Raw genomic sequence first — 15,067 nt, 5'->3', positions numbered from 1 at the left:
GTGCTTACTCAACATCGACGAACAGCTCTCTTCACTACAGCTTCATTTCCATGTGTCTGAATGACGACCTTTATAATTCTACAGAAAATATCAGGCAGAGGGGTGTCATTTCCCCAAAACTGTAAATATGTAATAACTGTATTGATATTTTGGGGGTCTTTCTCCTTATACGGAGCGGAAAGCACTATAAAAGGGCAGCCTGGGTGTAATTGATTGACCCACCCACTCTCGCTAAAGCTTAAGACCGTGCGCAGACTTCCCTCAGGCTATGCGCGTCTCTCAGGGAGCCAATCCGTGGCACCAGTCTGGCTCAATGAGTCGCTTTAAGACTATCAGTGCCATGGCACCATCGCATTCTCCGACCACTGGATCCTCCGCAGTTTCTCATTTGTGACAGTGCACCACTAGGGGAATCACTTTACGCACGAGCACCAGGCACAACCCGACTGTGGCGATCCTCTGTCCTCCTGTTGCGCCATGGAGAACTCCAGCCTGTTGGGTGGCGACGCACACAATGCTGGCTTGATAGACTTTATGTCGGACACTTTGAAGCAAGTTGTGGATTTCCCAGATGACACTGGCATGGCTGGATTAGTCGCCAGTAGTGCCATCTTTCTTGAGAGCAGCAAATTCAGGACTGCTGCAGGAGCTGAGTTTATGGCCGCGCCGCCGACGGAATCCCCTCACCTGATGCCTGCCTTTTGGGATTCCCCGCTCAGTCACGGAATCAATGTATTTGTGGGACTTGTTCTTTGCTTTACTATGCTGGGGCTGGGCTGCACGGTGGACGTTAGCCAGCTTGGAGAGCATATCCGCAGACCCATCGGAGTGCTGCTGGCACTGGTGTGTCAGTTTGTTATCATGCCCTTGGTGGCCTTTCTGTTGGCTTTAGCCTTCTCTCTGGAGGATGTGGCAGCGATGGCTGTTCTCCTCTGCGGCTGCTGCCCGGGAGGAAACTTATCAAATATCATGTCTCTGCTGGCGCATGGGGAGATGAATCTAAGGTAGATATACTGTACTCACCTAGAAAACCATAAAGTGAATTATCATGACACCTGTGAAAATCACACGGTTGAAGTACGTTGTCCGCGTATTTGTCAGCAAATTACGCATGGAAATAACGTCTACTTTGGTAAAATTACGCACGATTTACAAAGTGCTCCATGTTTGCCTAAAGTCAAAGAGATAGGGTTGTCAAACTTAAGTAAAATGATCCAACACGGTGGCCAAATACCACATTCGTGCTTTAACGGTGCGCCTTTGCTTTGTTCTCCTCTCTTCAGCATCATCATGACTATATCGTCCACTCTGCTGGCGCTCGTGCTGATGCCGCTGTGTCTTTGGATCTACAGCCGGGCCTGGATCAACACACCTGTGGTCAACCTCATGCCCTTCGGGGCCATCATCCTGACCCTGTGCAGCACTCTCATACCCATTGGTTTAGGAGTTATGCTGAGGTATCGCTACACGCGTGTGGCCGACATTGTTTTGAAGGTAATTTAAGTGAGATTTATCAAAATGACTTTTCCACTTAATTGACAAGCTGACTCAGTTAAATCATCCAATGTTTTTTTATTTAGATTCTGAGTTCTTTCTTTTAAGGAGCATCTCTGCGCAAAAGCGCACTGCGTAATTTCCCTTGCCTGTCATAAGTAGAGGGGGCTGACCGCAGGGACAGTGACATCAGAGGCTCTGTGTCCAGGAAGAGCTCCTCCCTCCCATTTCTGATAAAAGCCACATAAAGGAAGGCCACCTCAGTGACAACAGACAGTAACATTAAGCAACAGAGATGGGACTCAAGCTCTATGTTTAAAAAGCCATGTTAATTGAAGTATCTAACTCATAATCCCTAGTGCAATCTTGGCAAGATAGGACACTTTTTTCTTTAGAGACCCTTAGCTGAGATGGGGGAAAACACATAAAATAAAAACTTTAACAGGAAGAAGAAAAGAAGAAGTAACCACAGGAATGGCTATAAGGAACTTCTCCTCCAGGATGGCAGAGACACAAAGTGTAGCTTGCAGATGTACAGAAAATCTGCCTCATCCTAAAATATTGTGTCTTTCCAGGTATCTCTGTGGTCTCTGCTGGTCACCCTTGTGATGCTGTTCATCCTGACTGGAGCGATGCTGGGGCCAGAGCTCCTGTCCACCATCCCCCCCGCGGTCTACGTGGTGGCTGTCCTGATGCCTATGTGTGGCTACGCTGCAGGTTACGGCCTGGCTGTGCTCTTTGACCTGCCGCCCAACTGCTGCAGGGCAGTCTCTTTGGAGACGGGATGCCAGAATGTGCAGCTGTGCACTGCCATCCTGAAGCTGGCCTTCCCCCCTCAGTTGATGGGAGGGATGTACATGTTCCCTCTGCTGTACGCCCTGTTCCAAGCAGCCGAGGCTGGCATTTTCATCCTGGCCTACAGGTTGTACAGGAAGAATGTCCTGCACAAACCAGACCCCATGAGGGACAGCGAGGACACGGATATAACATATCAAAGGTTTCAGGACGACGAAGACCTTGACTCCTCTTATGGTGCCGTGACAGTGAGCGACCCGAACACCATCATGTTGGACCCCTGTCCCCCTGATCCAACTCCTGTTTAATGCACACATTTTAAAAAATCCCTTCCCTGCTACTGATTTAGAGGACCTGCAAGTGGATTCCTCATTATGATGCTGTCCTTGATAAAGAAAACCCTGGAAAACAGAGAGACTACGCAGGGAAATACAGAATGTTTATCACTGCAGGAAAAAAGGTGCTTTCTGTCATACGTTTCATTCATTCAGTTTGACAATTCATGTCTAATATGGGATGAAAAAAAACATGTTTTTAGGTAACTGCCTTTCATCAGTTAAGCTTAACGTCAATCTGTGAAAGTGACATTAGTCATTAGGCTGAATCACACCATCAAAGCAAAACATTCAGCTTCACAAATGAACAGTGCTTTAAAACCCTGTGTGTGTGTGTGTGTGTGTGTGTGTGTGTGTGTGTGTGTGTGTGTGTGTGTGTGTGTGTGTGTGTGTGTGTAAGACACTAAGAAGACATTTGACAAACAAATCAGTTATTCATTGCAGTACCAATCAATTATCTATGCTCCATAGACAGAACTAAGTCATCATGTACAATATGTGTATATTATAAACAACTGTATCAATGAAAGAAAATAAAATAAGTATAGAAACAAAAGTGAAACACCTTCGTCACGTGTTTTTCCCGGGGGAGAGAAGATGACAGCAGTCTCACACCTGACCATAATTAAGTTTAATGGAGAGCGCGTGCTGGCGGCCAATCTACATAAATAGCTATACCTACCGGCCTTGGTTGGTTGAACAAAATGGCAACGTATGGTGACGAGTCAGTCGACAGCTATTTCTATCCGTATTACAACCCTTACACGGGCAGGTACCCCCGGGCTAAAGACGCGGGGTGGAAATATAAAAGTTACCTCTCCCACTATGGGGACACTTCGGATGCATTCAACAACCACCAGCGCGCCCAGCTGAAGTCCATCTTCTCTCAAATCAATCCAAAACTCACCCCGAGGCTCAGGAAGGCCAACACTAAAGATGTGGCGGTGCAGGTGAACCCGAAGAGAGACTCCTCGGTGCAGTGCTCCATCGGCCCGCGGACCCTGCTGGCCATGAAGCGGGGCTTCCGGCGCAAAAGAAAGCAGCTCTCGGCGGCGCCCGGCAGCCCCACGGCCTCGGGCGGCGTGCGGTACCCTCGCACCCTCGCCGTGTATTCACCCATTGCCTACAGAAGTGTCACGTCCTTCCTGGTTGACAACAACAACAACAATAAGGAGGCCTCCTGCGGGGAGGCGCAGACCGGAGAGCCGCCCGGTGACCCGCCGGACTTGAAGGCGGAAAGTGACGCAAATAAGAGCGAAGATAAGCAGGCCGGTGAGGAGGGAAAGACCGCAAAGCTCCCAGAGAAGCGCAAAATGCCCAAGACCAAACAAGTGAAGCGTGATTTTGTGCAGATAACTGCGGAGGAACCAGACAGGGCGCGCGTGCGGTTCCAGGTAAATTAAGCCACGTGCTCAGGGGGCTGAAGGGAAGTTCCCCTTCACTGTTAATTCACGCACTATGTATCTTATTTTACCTTAAGTTGTACTAAATTACATTATTAACCTTAAAGAAACCAGAAATGTTTATTTTTTTAATTTCTTCTCCACCACCGCAGTAATAGTTGTGTCGTCTTTGCCAGAGTAAACCTTCTGGCTCCTGTCAAGTTATGCTCACTTTTCCTCGGTAATGGCAGCATGGTGGCCTTTCTGCATTCTTCATGTTTTCTGGAAGTCGTTAAGGGAGAGGGGCAAGACAAAATAAAAGCAACAAACTACATTGTTTCCCATGAAATGTACTTCCTGTTTGAAAGCTATTGGGCTTTCCTCTATAGACCTCTTTAATGGCATTCCACTGCTAAGCAACAGCCTTGGTCCTTGGTAACTTCCTGTCAGCTGATGTCGTTTACATTCACTGCAACAGGAATCAAAGTTGGACACGTTACAATGTTTGTTTACAACTTTGATAAAGTATACTGCAAATCCACGTAGCCTGCTGCTTAATCTATAATACATAATGGTAAAAATCCAGCGAGGAATTTGATGCTAAATGGACTTTCTTTATGTTGTACAGTAACATGGAAACTTAAGTGCTGACATTTAAGCTGGCACCCAGTAAATATTAAAACAACCTAAAGATTTATGGATGATTTAGTCTTACAGATAGTCATTTCCTTCTAATAAGTAACTGACCAGGATATTGTTTTAAAATCTGTCACCAATTCACTGCCAGCTCCATAAAGCGTCATCTGATGACATAAATCCCACTCTTGATGCTTTAGTTTACAGCTGCATTTTCACTGTGTAAAATGCTACGTCTCATCAGGATCATGTTGCTCAGCATCTATGATCTGGAAGCTTGGTGTGAGAGCTGTAGAGATGAGTTTAGCTGAAGTTATTAACGGACTGTAAAGATTAACTGGGCGTATTAACAAATCAGACCTTAACATATGAGGGCGAACACTGACTGGCCTTTTCCTCCATCAGTTTCTGGAACAGAAGTACGGATATTATCACTGCAGAAAATGCAACCTGCGATGGGAGAGTGCCTATGTCTGGTGTGTTCAGGGCACCAACAAGGTGAGCACTTTATTTTTCTGTGTAAGGCAATCCAAGTACAGTAAAGTCATTCTCCAATAACTGCACTTTTTGAAGGGTCAGCACTATGAAGAGCTAACTGCTGTTCAGCTGAAGCCTGTGCAGATAAAACTGTAATTAAAATAATGGCTGTTGGGTTTTTGTCTTTAGGAGAAACTAGCGTCCATATTGCATTTGTGGCAAATGTACAGAATCAGAATGGGCCATAACATTTCATACTTGATGCATGGTGTGTTCCAGGTTTACTTCAAACAGTACTGTAGGAAATGCCAAAATGACTTCAACCCATACCGCGTTGAGGACATCACCTGTCACGTAAGCCCTTCAAGTTCCTGTGTAAAATGTAAAGGCCCATAAGGTGCCAAGACTAACCAAAGCCCCTTATTTATTGTCTCCTTCCCCAGACTTGCCACAAAGCACGCTGTTCCTGTGAGATGACACAGCGCCACGTTGACCCCAAACGGCCCCACAGACAGGACTTGTGCGGCAGATGCAAAGGCAAGCGGCTCTCCTGCGAAAGCACGTTCAGCTTCAAATACATCATCTAGGAATCCTCTCCGCTGAACTTTGCCCTGCACTACATCTGCAAATGTCCTGTGGGGTCACCTTCAACCCAGTAGCACTATTTTTGCTTATGCAACTATGGCATTTTGGATGCAAAACATATATTTGATGTTTCAAAACTTTAATTTCTTACCCGTTTTGTGTTGATGAAATTGAATGGTTATCACCACACACTTTACAAAGTAATAAATGTATACCTCGCACTCTGTATTGAAGCGTCCATTTCACTCAAACCACCACCTGAAGTCTGTCTGTAGCAGTGGAAATACTGCAATATCAACCTTAAACTCCGTCTCCTGTAGTTGCGGGTTAATGGCCAAAGAAAAAGATAAATATTTAAGATGGCTTGTACAGGGTTTGAACTTAATTTAGCGGAAGCCCTCCAACGTGAGAATTGCTGTAGCATCTGTACCGTCAACTTGCCTGCCCAAGTGGATCATCATGAGCTGCAGACTCAACAGGTTTCTACTAGTCTAAATACTAGAGCGTTTTCTCATGCATCTGTACAATGAATCAGTTTTGTTGGTGTTGCATTACAGATGCTACTTGAGCCAGCTCATCTTTATGTAGTCTTATGCTAGTTTTACTCTAAACTTCCATATGAAGCCACTTAACCCCTTGTTTCCAGTGAGGTTGTATGAGGTATTATCTACAGTAGCTTGGAGGTCACCAGGCAGGGAAACTAATGTACTGCTGTGGATAGGGGCAGCTTATTTATTTTAGCAAAAGAATTACTTAATTATCCCGCAAAGGGGAAATTGAATTTTTTCACTCTTAATCATGTTACACAAACAGGTCCGAAATACACACATAGGACATATACATGCAATTAAGGAGAGATGTTAGAGCGAGGGGGCTGCCAGTGACCAGCACCCCGAGCAGTTGGGGGTTCAGTGCCTTGCTCAACAGCACCTCGGCAGTGCCCAGGAGATGAACTGGCACCTCTTCAGCCACCAGTCCACGCTCCATACATGGTCCATATAGGGACTTGAACCAGCAACCCTACGGTTCCCAGCCAAGTCACCTATGGACTGAGCTACTGCCGCCCCTAAAGGTAATGTGGTAAAAATATTAGTTTACACTTAAACTCTGATTTGTTTTATAGGTGGCCCATCCACAGCAGTACATTGCTCAGCTTGTCTGTCCTCTTGCCTGTTTCTCTAAACTGGGAGTGTGCCGTAATAAGAACATATACACCCCCACTTTAAAAAAAAAACATTCCTTTAATAGTCATGTTTCCACAATTGTAATAACTTAAGACCAAGCTCATGCTGTATGATTAGGTTTTTATTTATCCAGAGAGAAGGCTGGTATGTGAGTGAACAAGAAAAAAAAAATGTATAATGCACCTCTACATTAAAACATCTTCCAGGTAAATAATATTCATTAAATAAGAACAGCATTCAAATGTACCAGACAAGCAGGAAAAAAAGCTCTCTGAGGAATGAGTACAGTGACTGTTACAATGTGCCATGACAAGATTTCCAGAAAGCATTCAGATAATGGTTAATGGCCTGCAGTCACAGCAGCAAGTAGGGCCATTCTAAAAGTATAGCGCAGCTTCAGTGACGGCCGTCTCCCATTGGAAAACGGGATCAAAATGTAGCGGAGGATGAGCGCTGCTTTGCAACGTGATCAACCTACTTGGACAAAAAAAACAAAACAACCTTAGTCTCTCCTTCATGAGGCATTAAGCAGAACCTGTGCCGGGGTGCCGTGCTAACAAAAAGATCACAGTGGAGAGAAGGAATGCATATGACTTGGCTGGATTGGCGTGGTCCGACGGGAGATGGAGGCTACATCAGATCTCCCATGCCATCACTAAGGCAGGCGGGTGGTAAGTCCAAAACGGGCCCTGACCCCCTTTGCAAGACCACAACCAACAACCAAGGCAGCCTTTGGGAAATTTTGGAGTTTGTGTGATTAGATGACGAAGGCGGAGCGGATCATTAATGACTCAAATCTGGTCGTGGCTTTCTCTCATCACATTAGCTTTATACATACATCCTATTCGGATGAACAGTGCATTACACAAAAGTACAAGGGAAAAATACTGGTTTTACACTATACATTTTCTAAAATATATACAGAGTAAAATAAGTTATGTTTCCATAATGAGTTGTAGCCAGTCTGCACTTGTGTGCAATATATGCATTTGTGTGTGAGCGTATACCAGAATATCCAATATATATATATCACACAGTCAAGAGTCTCTAAAGGCAGCTACTTATTTGGTTAAAGAGTGAGTTTTGCGTGAAGACCTGTTGAAGGGGACTCTCCTCTCAAAGCAGATCGATAAACAGATATATTTCTCTTTTTACACTCCCTGAAGGCAAACGTCCCCCACAGGGTTACAATTACATGTTAAATATCCTAACATTTACAACCTAGGATGTTAGCTCTAATAAAAAATACATTTCTCAAAAAAATATTCTTGCAGTGCTTTTCTCTTTCAAGCATGCATTTGAAAACTTTTTAAAACAAGATTTTTCTGTGTTTGCTTATGAATCCTGACAGTGTGTCCTCACACATGTGACAGCCCCCCTGGATCGTCTTACATGTGTCAATACCATCTTCTGGTCCGGCCCCTGAGGAGACCATCGGTCGCTATGATGGGTCCATCAGGTCAAAACCAGCAAAAAGAAAAAACAAAAAAAGAGAAAAGAAAAGTTATCATCCCACTGGGTCCTCTCTTATTCTTTCCCAGGCACACCACCGCATGACTTATTGCAACTGAATTTTGCAAGTTGGCTTAGTCTGGGAAAAGATGTTAGCTTTAAGCATTCATACATGTAGTAATATATATTAGGAGTCACAGTTATTCCCACACATCCTTTAGCCCTTTATAGGTGGAGTCTAAGCCCCTCTCTGTCTACCCTCTCTCTACAGCTGAGGTGAGGTCTGTGTAGAGCGGGGGGAGTTATTTCTCCTGTCCGGTGCAGGCTTGCATCCTGCAGTACAACAGGTTCACAGTCCAGTGCTGACCATGGTGGTGAGGGGCTGGCAGGCCTGCGCCTGACTCAGAGCCTCACGGATCTGCAGGTTGAGCTCCATGAGGCGGGTGCTTGCCTGAGACAGGTCCCTGCTGGGGCCCACCACCGCCAAGCAGCCTGTCTGGCCCAGCGTCTGGTGACGGAAGTAGATGTGCAGAAGGGTCTGGACTGCATTGTCGGTCTCGTTGCCAAAGATGTCGTTGGGCCATAAAGACCTGTAGATAAAAGAGGACGTGGGTGAGTACGTACAGGGAATATTTGAACCGAACACGTTTTAGCAGAGGGTTAAACACAATTGTTTTAACTGCGTTTGAAGCATTTTTGTTCTGTTTGTGTTGCCTTGTTTTATGGCTGTCCAGCGTGCATTACCAACAATATATCAATAAACATGATTACTCCTTACCTATTAAACTGTCTTTGATTTATTTTTGGGGCGGTTTACTTAATGAATTTTAAGGTTGTCACATAAGTAAGTTGTTGATTTGCGTCTGTGCTGTGGAACTACAATGTTCATCTTACCTAAAGAGTTTGACCTGTGTGAGGGCAGAGCTGAAGTCTCTGGCTCTCAGATTTTCGATCAGTGATTGGATGGCCGTCTCTGTGTTGGTCTGGGCGGTGTCGGACATGCACACATCCTCCTGACCATCATTTCCTGTCTCTGCCTCCTTCAAACAGCTCTCTAGGATCGTGAGTTCTTCAGACATGTTGGTCACCTTAGAAACAGAGACATGAAAACATGAATGCCATGGGACTACATATGTGCAAAATCTACCCAACCTCTAGCTGAGGTCAGCAAAATAAACCTCATGACTAAATATATTCACTGGAAGAGCTGACCCCATCAATCTATATTAGAAATTATTTAATTTCATTAAGCACTAATCTAATTCAAGCTCCAGCAAGATGCAGAGATCGACTGCAGAACACAGCCAGCAATGACTGCTTCAGCTTTCTGTAGGTGAAAGAAGAACCTGCCCCGCCTGAATTTTACAATGCAACTCACTGCTAATCTATGCACAGTTTTATAAAAAACTTCTTAAAGAATATTTATGTGGAAAAAGGGAGTGAGACAACAATCTGTGGAAACTCACAGCGTGATGTAATATAATGCCCTTCTGTTCTTGATTCTCTGATAAAGGAGATGGAAAGAAGCTGCCACAGCATTACAGTGACTTTCAAACGCAAACTCCAGCTAAATATACAGTGCATTTCAGACATATTTTACATTTTCAATGATATTGGAAACCTAAACCACAAATGTATTCATGTGAATCCAACGGAGCAGCTAGTAGTGAACAACAAATCCAATATGGTTTCTGTCTCACCTCTGCCTCTCTCTTGATGGTGTCCACTCTGCTGATGAGCTTACAGTAGGCCTGGAAGAGCAGCAGCAGCTGAAAGTGCAACTTATAGAGCCTGCGACATAACTCCAGCTCCTACAGAGACAGAAACATAAGAGAGAGTCACGTGCCGGCATGATGGTCCAAGCTTGCACATAAATTACTCTGATGATCATATGATTAGACAAATGGGTATCCTGGGTTAGAGGCGTGGGAGTAGATGAAAGGGTTAACGTGGCCTAGAGCAAAGTGCCATCTGGTTTGGCCATGGAGAGGTGAGTCTACCACTAGGACAATTAGTCATGAGATCTCAATTAGAAAACTATCAATCACCACCTCATGTGATGTCTCCTATGGGCCACTGTGACAGTATTGACTCGCTAGATGAATGACCCAAAGAACTGGGTAATTACTGAAAGTTCAGAACTTAATCCAGGAAAATGTGGAGGGGAACAATATGAACACATATGGTAATGGAACAATACACATGCAAAATGAAAGTAATCTAATCCTGACAACAATATGTTCTCTCCACCCATCCTCTACCATTGATAACGCCGCCCCCCTGAAATCATCAGTACATCTACACTGTTTAGTCATCTTCATCTATACGCAGACAGAATCAGTGTGCAGTACAAAGCGGTTTGATTATTGATTATCCAGGCTGGATGTAGCAACAAAAAAAGCATAAATCGCCATACAGGATAACAGTAAATTATGATTGGGTGGATGGGAGAGCTGGGTTACATCAATCAAGGCAGAGACAGAGATACAGAGGTGGGTGGGGTTGGTGGTGACAAGAGCATAGTCTGTGGTTGCCAACAGCGCAGGTATGTACAGAGAGAAATGAGATGGTCAGTGTTTTGTCCGGATGTCATGATTATTAGAGTCTATAATATGAGAACCACTTACTGCTAGATTTTCCATTTGCTAAGCAAGAAGGTGAGCAGGTCACACACACAAAAAAAAACACAACAACAAACAAAACAGAAGGAGAGAAAGACCAAGAATTAGTGAGCTTTAACATGGCAGCTGAGACACAGTGACCTGACAGGCAAGGAGCGGTGGTTTATCATCTTCCCCCTCACACAGGTCAGTGAGGGCTCTGTGCCAAAACACATTGGAGCTCACTGCAGCAGTAACAGAAACCTTTATTCTGAGAGGCTGCGTGTATGACGAGGGAGAGAAAAGATAAGGGAGAGGCTAGGGAAGGAGGAAGGAGTGAAAAACTTCTGAATGTGTTGCCCTTGTGAATGAAAACAGCACATCGGTTTTAAGCTAAGACAGCATTTCTGTGAGTACCAAGCTAAGAGACAGGCTGTGAGCCAGAAGTCCACAGAACTTTGTGAGAAGCTCGAGCTTCAAGTCAAAGTGTCAACAACTTTAGGATGAGGAGTGAGACCATGCAGAAACTCCATGCAAGTGAGTGAGTTAAAACCTGTATGTTTACATTCCTAAATCAGGGCTGGGGGGTAATTCAATATGATAATTCATCATGTTTTGAATGGAATCGATATCATGGAAAAATCCTATGGAGATTTCATGACACACAGTTACGTTGTCTAAGCTGACAATAACTTAAAATGTGACTGAATTACCTGAGGGAATATGATTTGATGATTGCAGTTTTGGCTTTACATGGCTTTTTAGGCTTTTACATTAACACAGAGTTTAAAGTGATCAACATCAAACGTATTACATGATTTTGCATGTGAGCAGATATCGTGATATACTGAGATTTAATCCTCCTAGGCGATACGCAAGATCGTAAGGAAGGTATATATCATCAAAACAATATAGAAATGTCTTTCGTATAGATTTTATATATCGTTTCTATCTCACATTACCGGAAAAAAATCTGCAGTTGAACTGTGTTAGAGCAATATTTACATAATTTCAATGCCGCTCTACATTCTGATCCTTGCATTTGTCAATTATTTATTTTACACAAAAAAAGAAGTATACAAAAATAGGCTTTACAATGTGGTTATTTTCTTAAACACTATTTCTTCCTTGAATTAAAAAATGTCAAATTACCAGTAAACATGCTATATCCTGATATATAATTTAAAATGAAATGACCTATATGGGGATAGAAGACTTTGGCTGTATACTGTATATGAAAAATAAAAGGAACCCACATTACCCGTTAAAGTCTAAATGAAATCACATTTGTTCATTCCTTTTCAGTCAGAAATAATGCCATGTTTTTATTTATTTATTAGTTATTAATATTTATTTCATTACCAAAAAGGAACAAGAAACGGTCTTTAGGAATATATGAGAAACAGTCCTTTTCCTCTCGTCGCGCTTTTTAACTGAGGGGAACAGGTTCCGTTTCCGGGAGTATTTCGACACAAGAAAAACTTGGTTCAGAACCTGAAAGTTGGTTCCAACTAGAACCAGAACATGTTTTTTTCACTGCAAACCAGTTAAACCATGACGACATCAGTAGTGTGCATTGTCCAAAGCCATCCGTGGCTGAAGCATCCTTGATTACAATGGTTCTATGTAAAATTGGGGGTAATGCGGGCTGGTTCGTTAGATGGGACCAAGGTTCAAATAATTCTGAACGGAACCGGTTCAAGAACCTGTTTCCTTTTAAGTCAATCAGTGTCTAGAGGGGCATGTTAGTCTTTGTGTGTGATTGACAGCAGCTGACAGGCTGAGCCTCAGCAGGGGAACAAGAGACAACGTAAAAAACCCTTCCTGTAGCCTACATGTCATGGGCACAGTGTGTTGTTAGTGATACTGAAGACTAAGGACTACACCAGCACCTAAGCGGACCGAAGTGACCTGCAGGAACATTAACATGCTGTTCATTACCCATGTAGCCTGCAAGCTCATGTTAGCAGTGCACTTCTCACCACTGAATGTTTGTTGGTCACTCATTCAACAAGTTATGTTGCAAGACAAGACATGCGTTGTTCGTTGTTTGTGAGTTGGATAAGAAGGAGACTTTAGCAGGGAAGCTGATGTAGTTGTTGTTCAGACAGTGGCTTTTGTGTTGTGTAGGAGGCTGCTTTCTGGTTAAGTGTGACCATCTGCTCTGCCTATGATGGTACACTAACATTACTGCTTTATGCAAATATGGTTTCAAATGAAGCCATGAAAACATGTTCTCCAGCTACGTAGACAGAGATCTAATGAAATTATATATATATATATATATATATATATATATAAATATATATCTTAAGACGAAAAGGCCTATTAATACAGTATATGTTCTTATATAATTTTGTTATTTTTTATTGTTCAAAACCTGATAGAATATCCGCTGTGGCTATATCACTGCTGTGCTAGCTGAATTTTTTAGGATTCAAAAATGAACAGGCCACAGCTTTGAATGACTTCAGCACGTCTGCGCCCACAGGACATCACTAGTTTCTCACTCTGCTCTGGTTTGATCTTGGTCCATTCTGACTCAGTCTCTTCCACAGTTCAGTAACTGTAGTGGGTTTCTTAGACATTACTTTGTTGACAAGGATTTTCCAGAGATTCTCTACTGGGTTTAGATCTGGGCTGGCCATTTCATTGTTTCAGTACTCTTAGCTTCAAGAAACGGCTTCACCTGTTCTACAGTGTGACAGGGGGCATTGTCTTGTATCAAAACTGCAGCTGATTGGGAGACAGTGCAGTGAAGGTATTGCATGTTGCTGAAGGAGGTTCGCATAAACATTTGCATTCACCTGCCATGTAGCTGAACAAGAGGCCCAACTCCTGCTGAAGAAAACATCCTCCAAACCACAACCAAATTTAACTTCTTTACACACTTTGGGTTCAGTCTTTCCTCGGTCCTACACCAAACATAATGTTCCCATCAGAACTGGACTGGCGAGCAACTCCAGCTGCAGTGTTGAACCGATCCCTATTGAGAGCCTTCCTTTAATCCTGTCCTCTCAGGCACTTGTTTTACGTGGATGAGCGGCCTTTTTAAGGGACTTAAATAAATCTGTGTCCTTGTAAAGTTTCAATCTTCTTGAAATCACAGACTGAACGCCCAACCTCTCTCTGATGGCTGAGAGGGTCGTCCCTTTGGCCTTCATTTGGACGCCCTGCTGTCTCAGGGTTTCAGTCTCCTTAGAGCAGCTCGTCATCTTGGAAAGTAACCAGGAGAGCTGCCAGATAAATAGGGTGTATCCAATAGTTAAGGAAATTGTCACCAGGTGATTAACACCAATAACTGGTCTGAACGTGTTCTCTAATTTTTCTCACTGTTTCTTTCATATAATAAAGGTTTTTGTTGAAGTGCCTTGGTTATGTAAAAAAACAAAACATACAAGGACAGCAGTTGTATAGACAGCGGATATTTTATCAAATTCTGGACGGTAAAAAATAACAATATTTCAGAATAAATCAAGTATTAATAACATGTTCTCTAATGTTGATATCAAGTGTATAATACATACACGTCTCCCTTTTGATTTCAGATTTTTATTTCTCTCAAAGCAGATATTCATGCTGTTGCAGACAAAAAACATGCAATTTCATTTCAGCTGGACCTGACCGGACACAAATTACAAATACAAGGCCCAGCCATCAAACAAGTAGGTGTTCATTCGTACCTGTGCATGAGTGTTGGGTTGTTGGCTGCTGTCTTTGTCCCCAAATGTTTTCCTGCAGTTCTCCAGCCACTACAGGGGTGAGAGAACATGAACAGGTGAGAGACAAGACAGGAGAAAAAAACCCCATTAGGATTAGGGAAGCAGGGGAGGACTGGCAACAGAGGCAACAAGAGCTTTTACCATGAATGTCTGCATCTACATTTATGTATTTATATGCGTATAAAATAAAGGTTGGTATGTGAGGAGATCTAATTAGAGTGTTGTACTTAGCGAATTAAAGAAGGCCTGTTCCAGAGCATGGGATAGTATCTAGCCCTCCAGGGACCATTGCCGTCTCATTCAATTAGCGCCCCTGCATCCCAGAACCCTCTGCAATCTCATCTCTTCATTCCCCTCCCCCTTCGTCCCACCCACCCTCACAGGTTCTTCTGCCTGGCCTTCTGT

At 43.5% G+C, this 15,067-nt stretch overlaps 3 protein-coding genes across 11 annotated transcripts in view; 2 read left to right on the top strand and 1 right to left on the bottom strand.

The window, feature by feature from the left end:
• Positions 1 to 477: 477 nt before the first annotated feature.
• On the top strand, positions 478 to 2,597 carry slc10a4 (solute carrier family 10 member 4; the record flags this gene model as incomplete). The annotated part of the gene is made up of 3 exons (XM_083940295.1): positions 478 to 1,004; positions 1,284 to 1,494; positions 2,070 to 2,597. 3 exons carry the CDS (start codon positions 478 to 480, stop codon positions 2,595 to 2,597), a joined length of 1,266 nt encoding a protein of 421 aa, XP_083796421.1.
• A 731-nt stretch (positions 2,598 to 3,328) lies between these two features.
• Positions 3,329 to 5,706, top strand: zar1 (zygote arrest 1; the record flags this gene model as incomplete). Its single annotated transcript, XM_083911525.1, has 4 exons — positions 3,329 to 4,018; positions 5,048 to 5,140; positions 5,399 to 5,473; positions 5,563 to 5,706. The coding sequence occupies 4 exons, from the start codon at positions 3,329 to 3,331 to the stop codon at positions 5,704 to 5,706; spliced, it is 1,002 nt and encodes a 333-aa protein (XP_083767651.1).
• A 1,295-nt stretch (positions 5,707 to 7,001) lies between these two features.
• Positions 7,002 to 15,067, bottom strand: part of fryl (furry homolog, like) — a 76,506-nt gene continuing 68,440 nt past the window's right edge. For 7 of the 9 annotated variants that reach the window (XM_083911615.1, XM_083911608.1, XM_083911611.1 and 4 more), the window contains 5 exons: positions 14,624 to 14,692; positions 10,968 to 10,985; positions 10,041 to 10,151; positions 9,235 to 9,428; positions 7,002 to 8,930 (listed from right to left, as the gene is read on the bottom strand). In XM_083911615.1, coding sequence (XP_083767741.1) covers positions 8,690 to 8,930; positions 9,235 to 9,428; positions 10,041 to 10,151; positions 10,968 to 10,985; positions 14,624 to 14,692 — 633 coding nt within the window. In that variant the 3' untranslated portion in view covers positions 7,002 to 8,689. The remainder of the gene's footprint in view (positions 8,931 to 9,234; positions 9,429 to 10,040; positions 10,152 to 10,967; positions 10,986 to 14,623; positions 14,693 to 15,067) is intronic. The other 2 variants (XM_083911610.1, XM_083911616.1) reach the window with 1 other exon arrangement.

Source organism: Echiichthys vipera (genome assembly GCF_963691815.1).
Source record: "Echiichthys vipera genome assembly, chromosome: 3".
NCBI classification, from domain to species: Eukaryota; Metazoa; Chordata; class Actinopteri; order Perciformes; family Trachinidae; genus Echiichthys; species Echiichthys vipera.
This window is presented reverse-complemented; position numbering and strand designations above follow the sequence as displayed.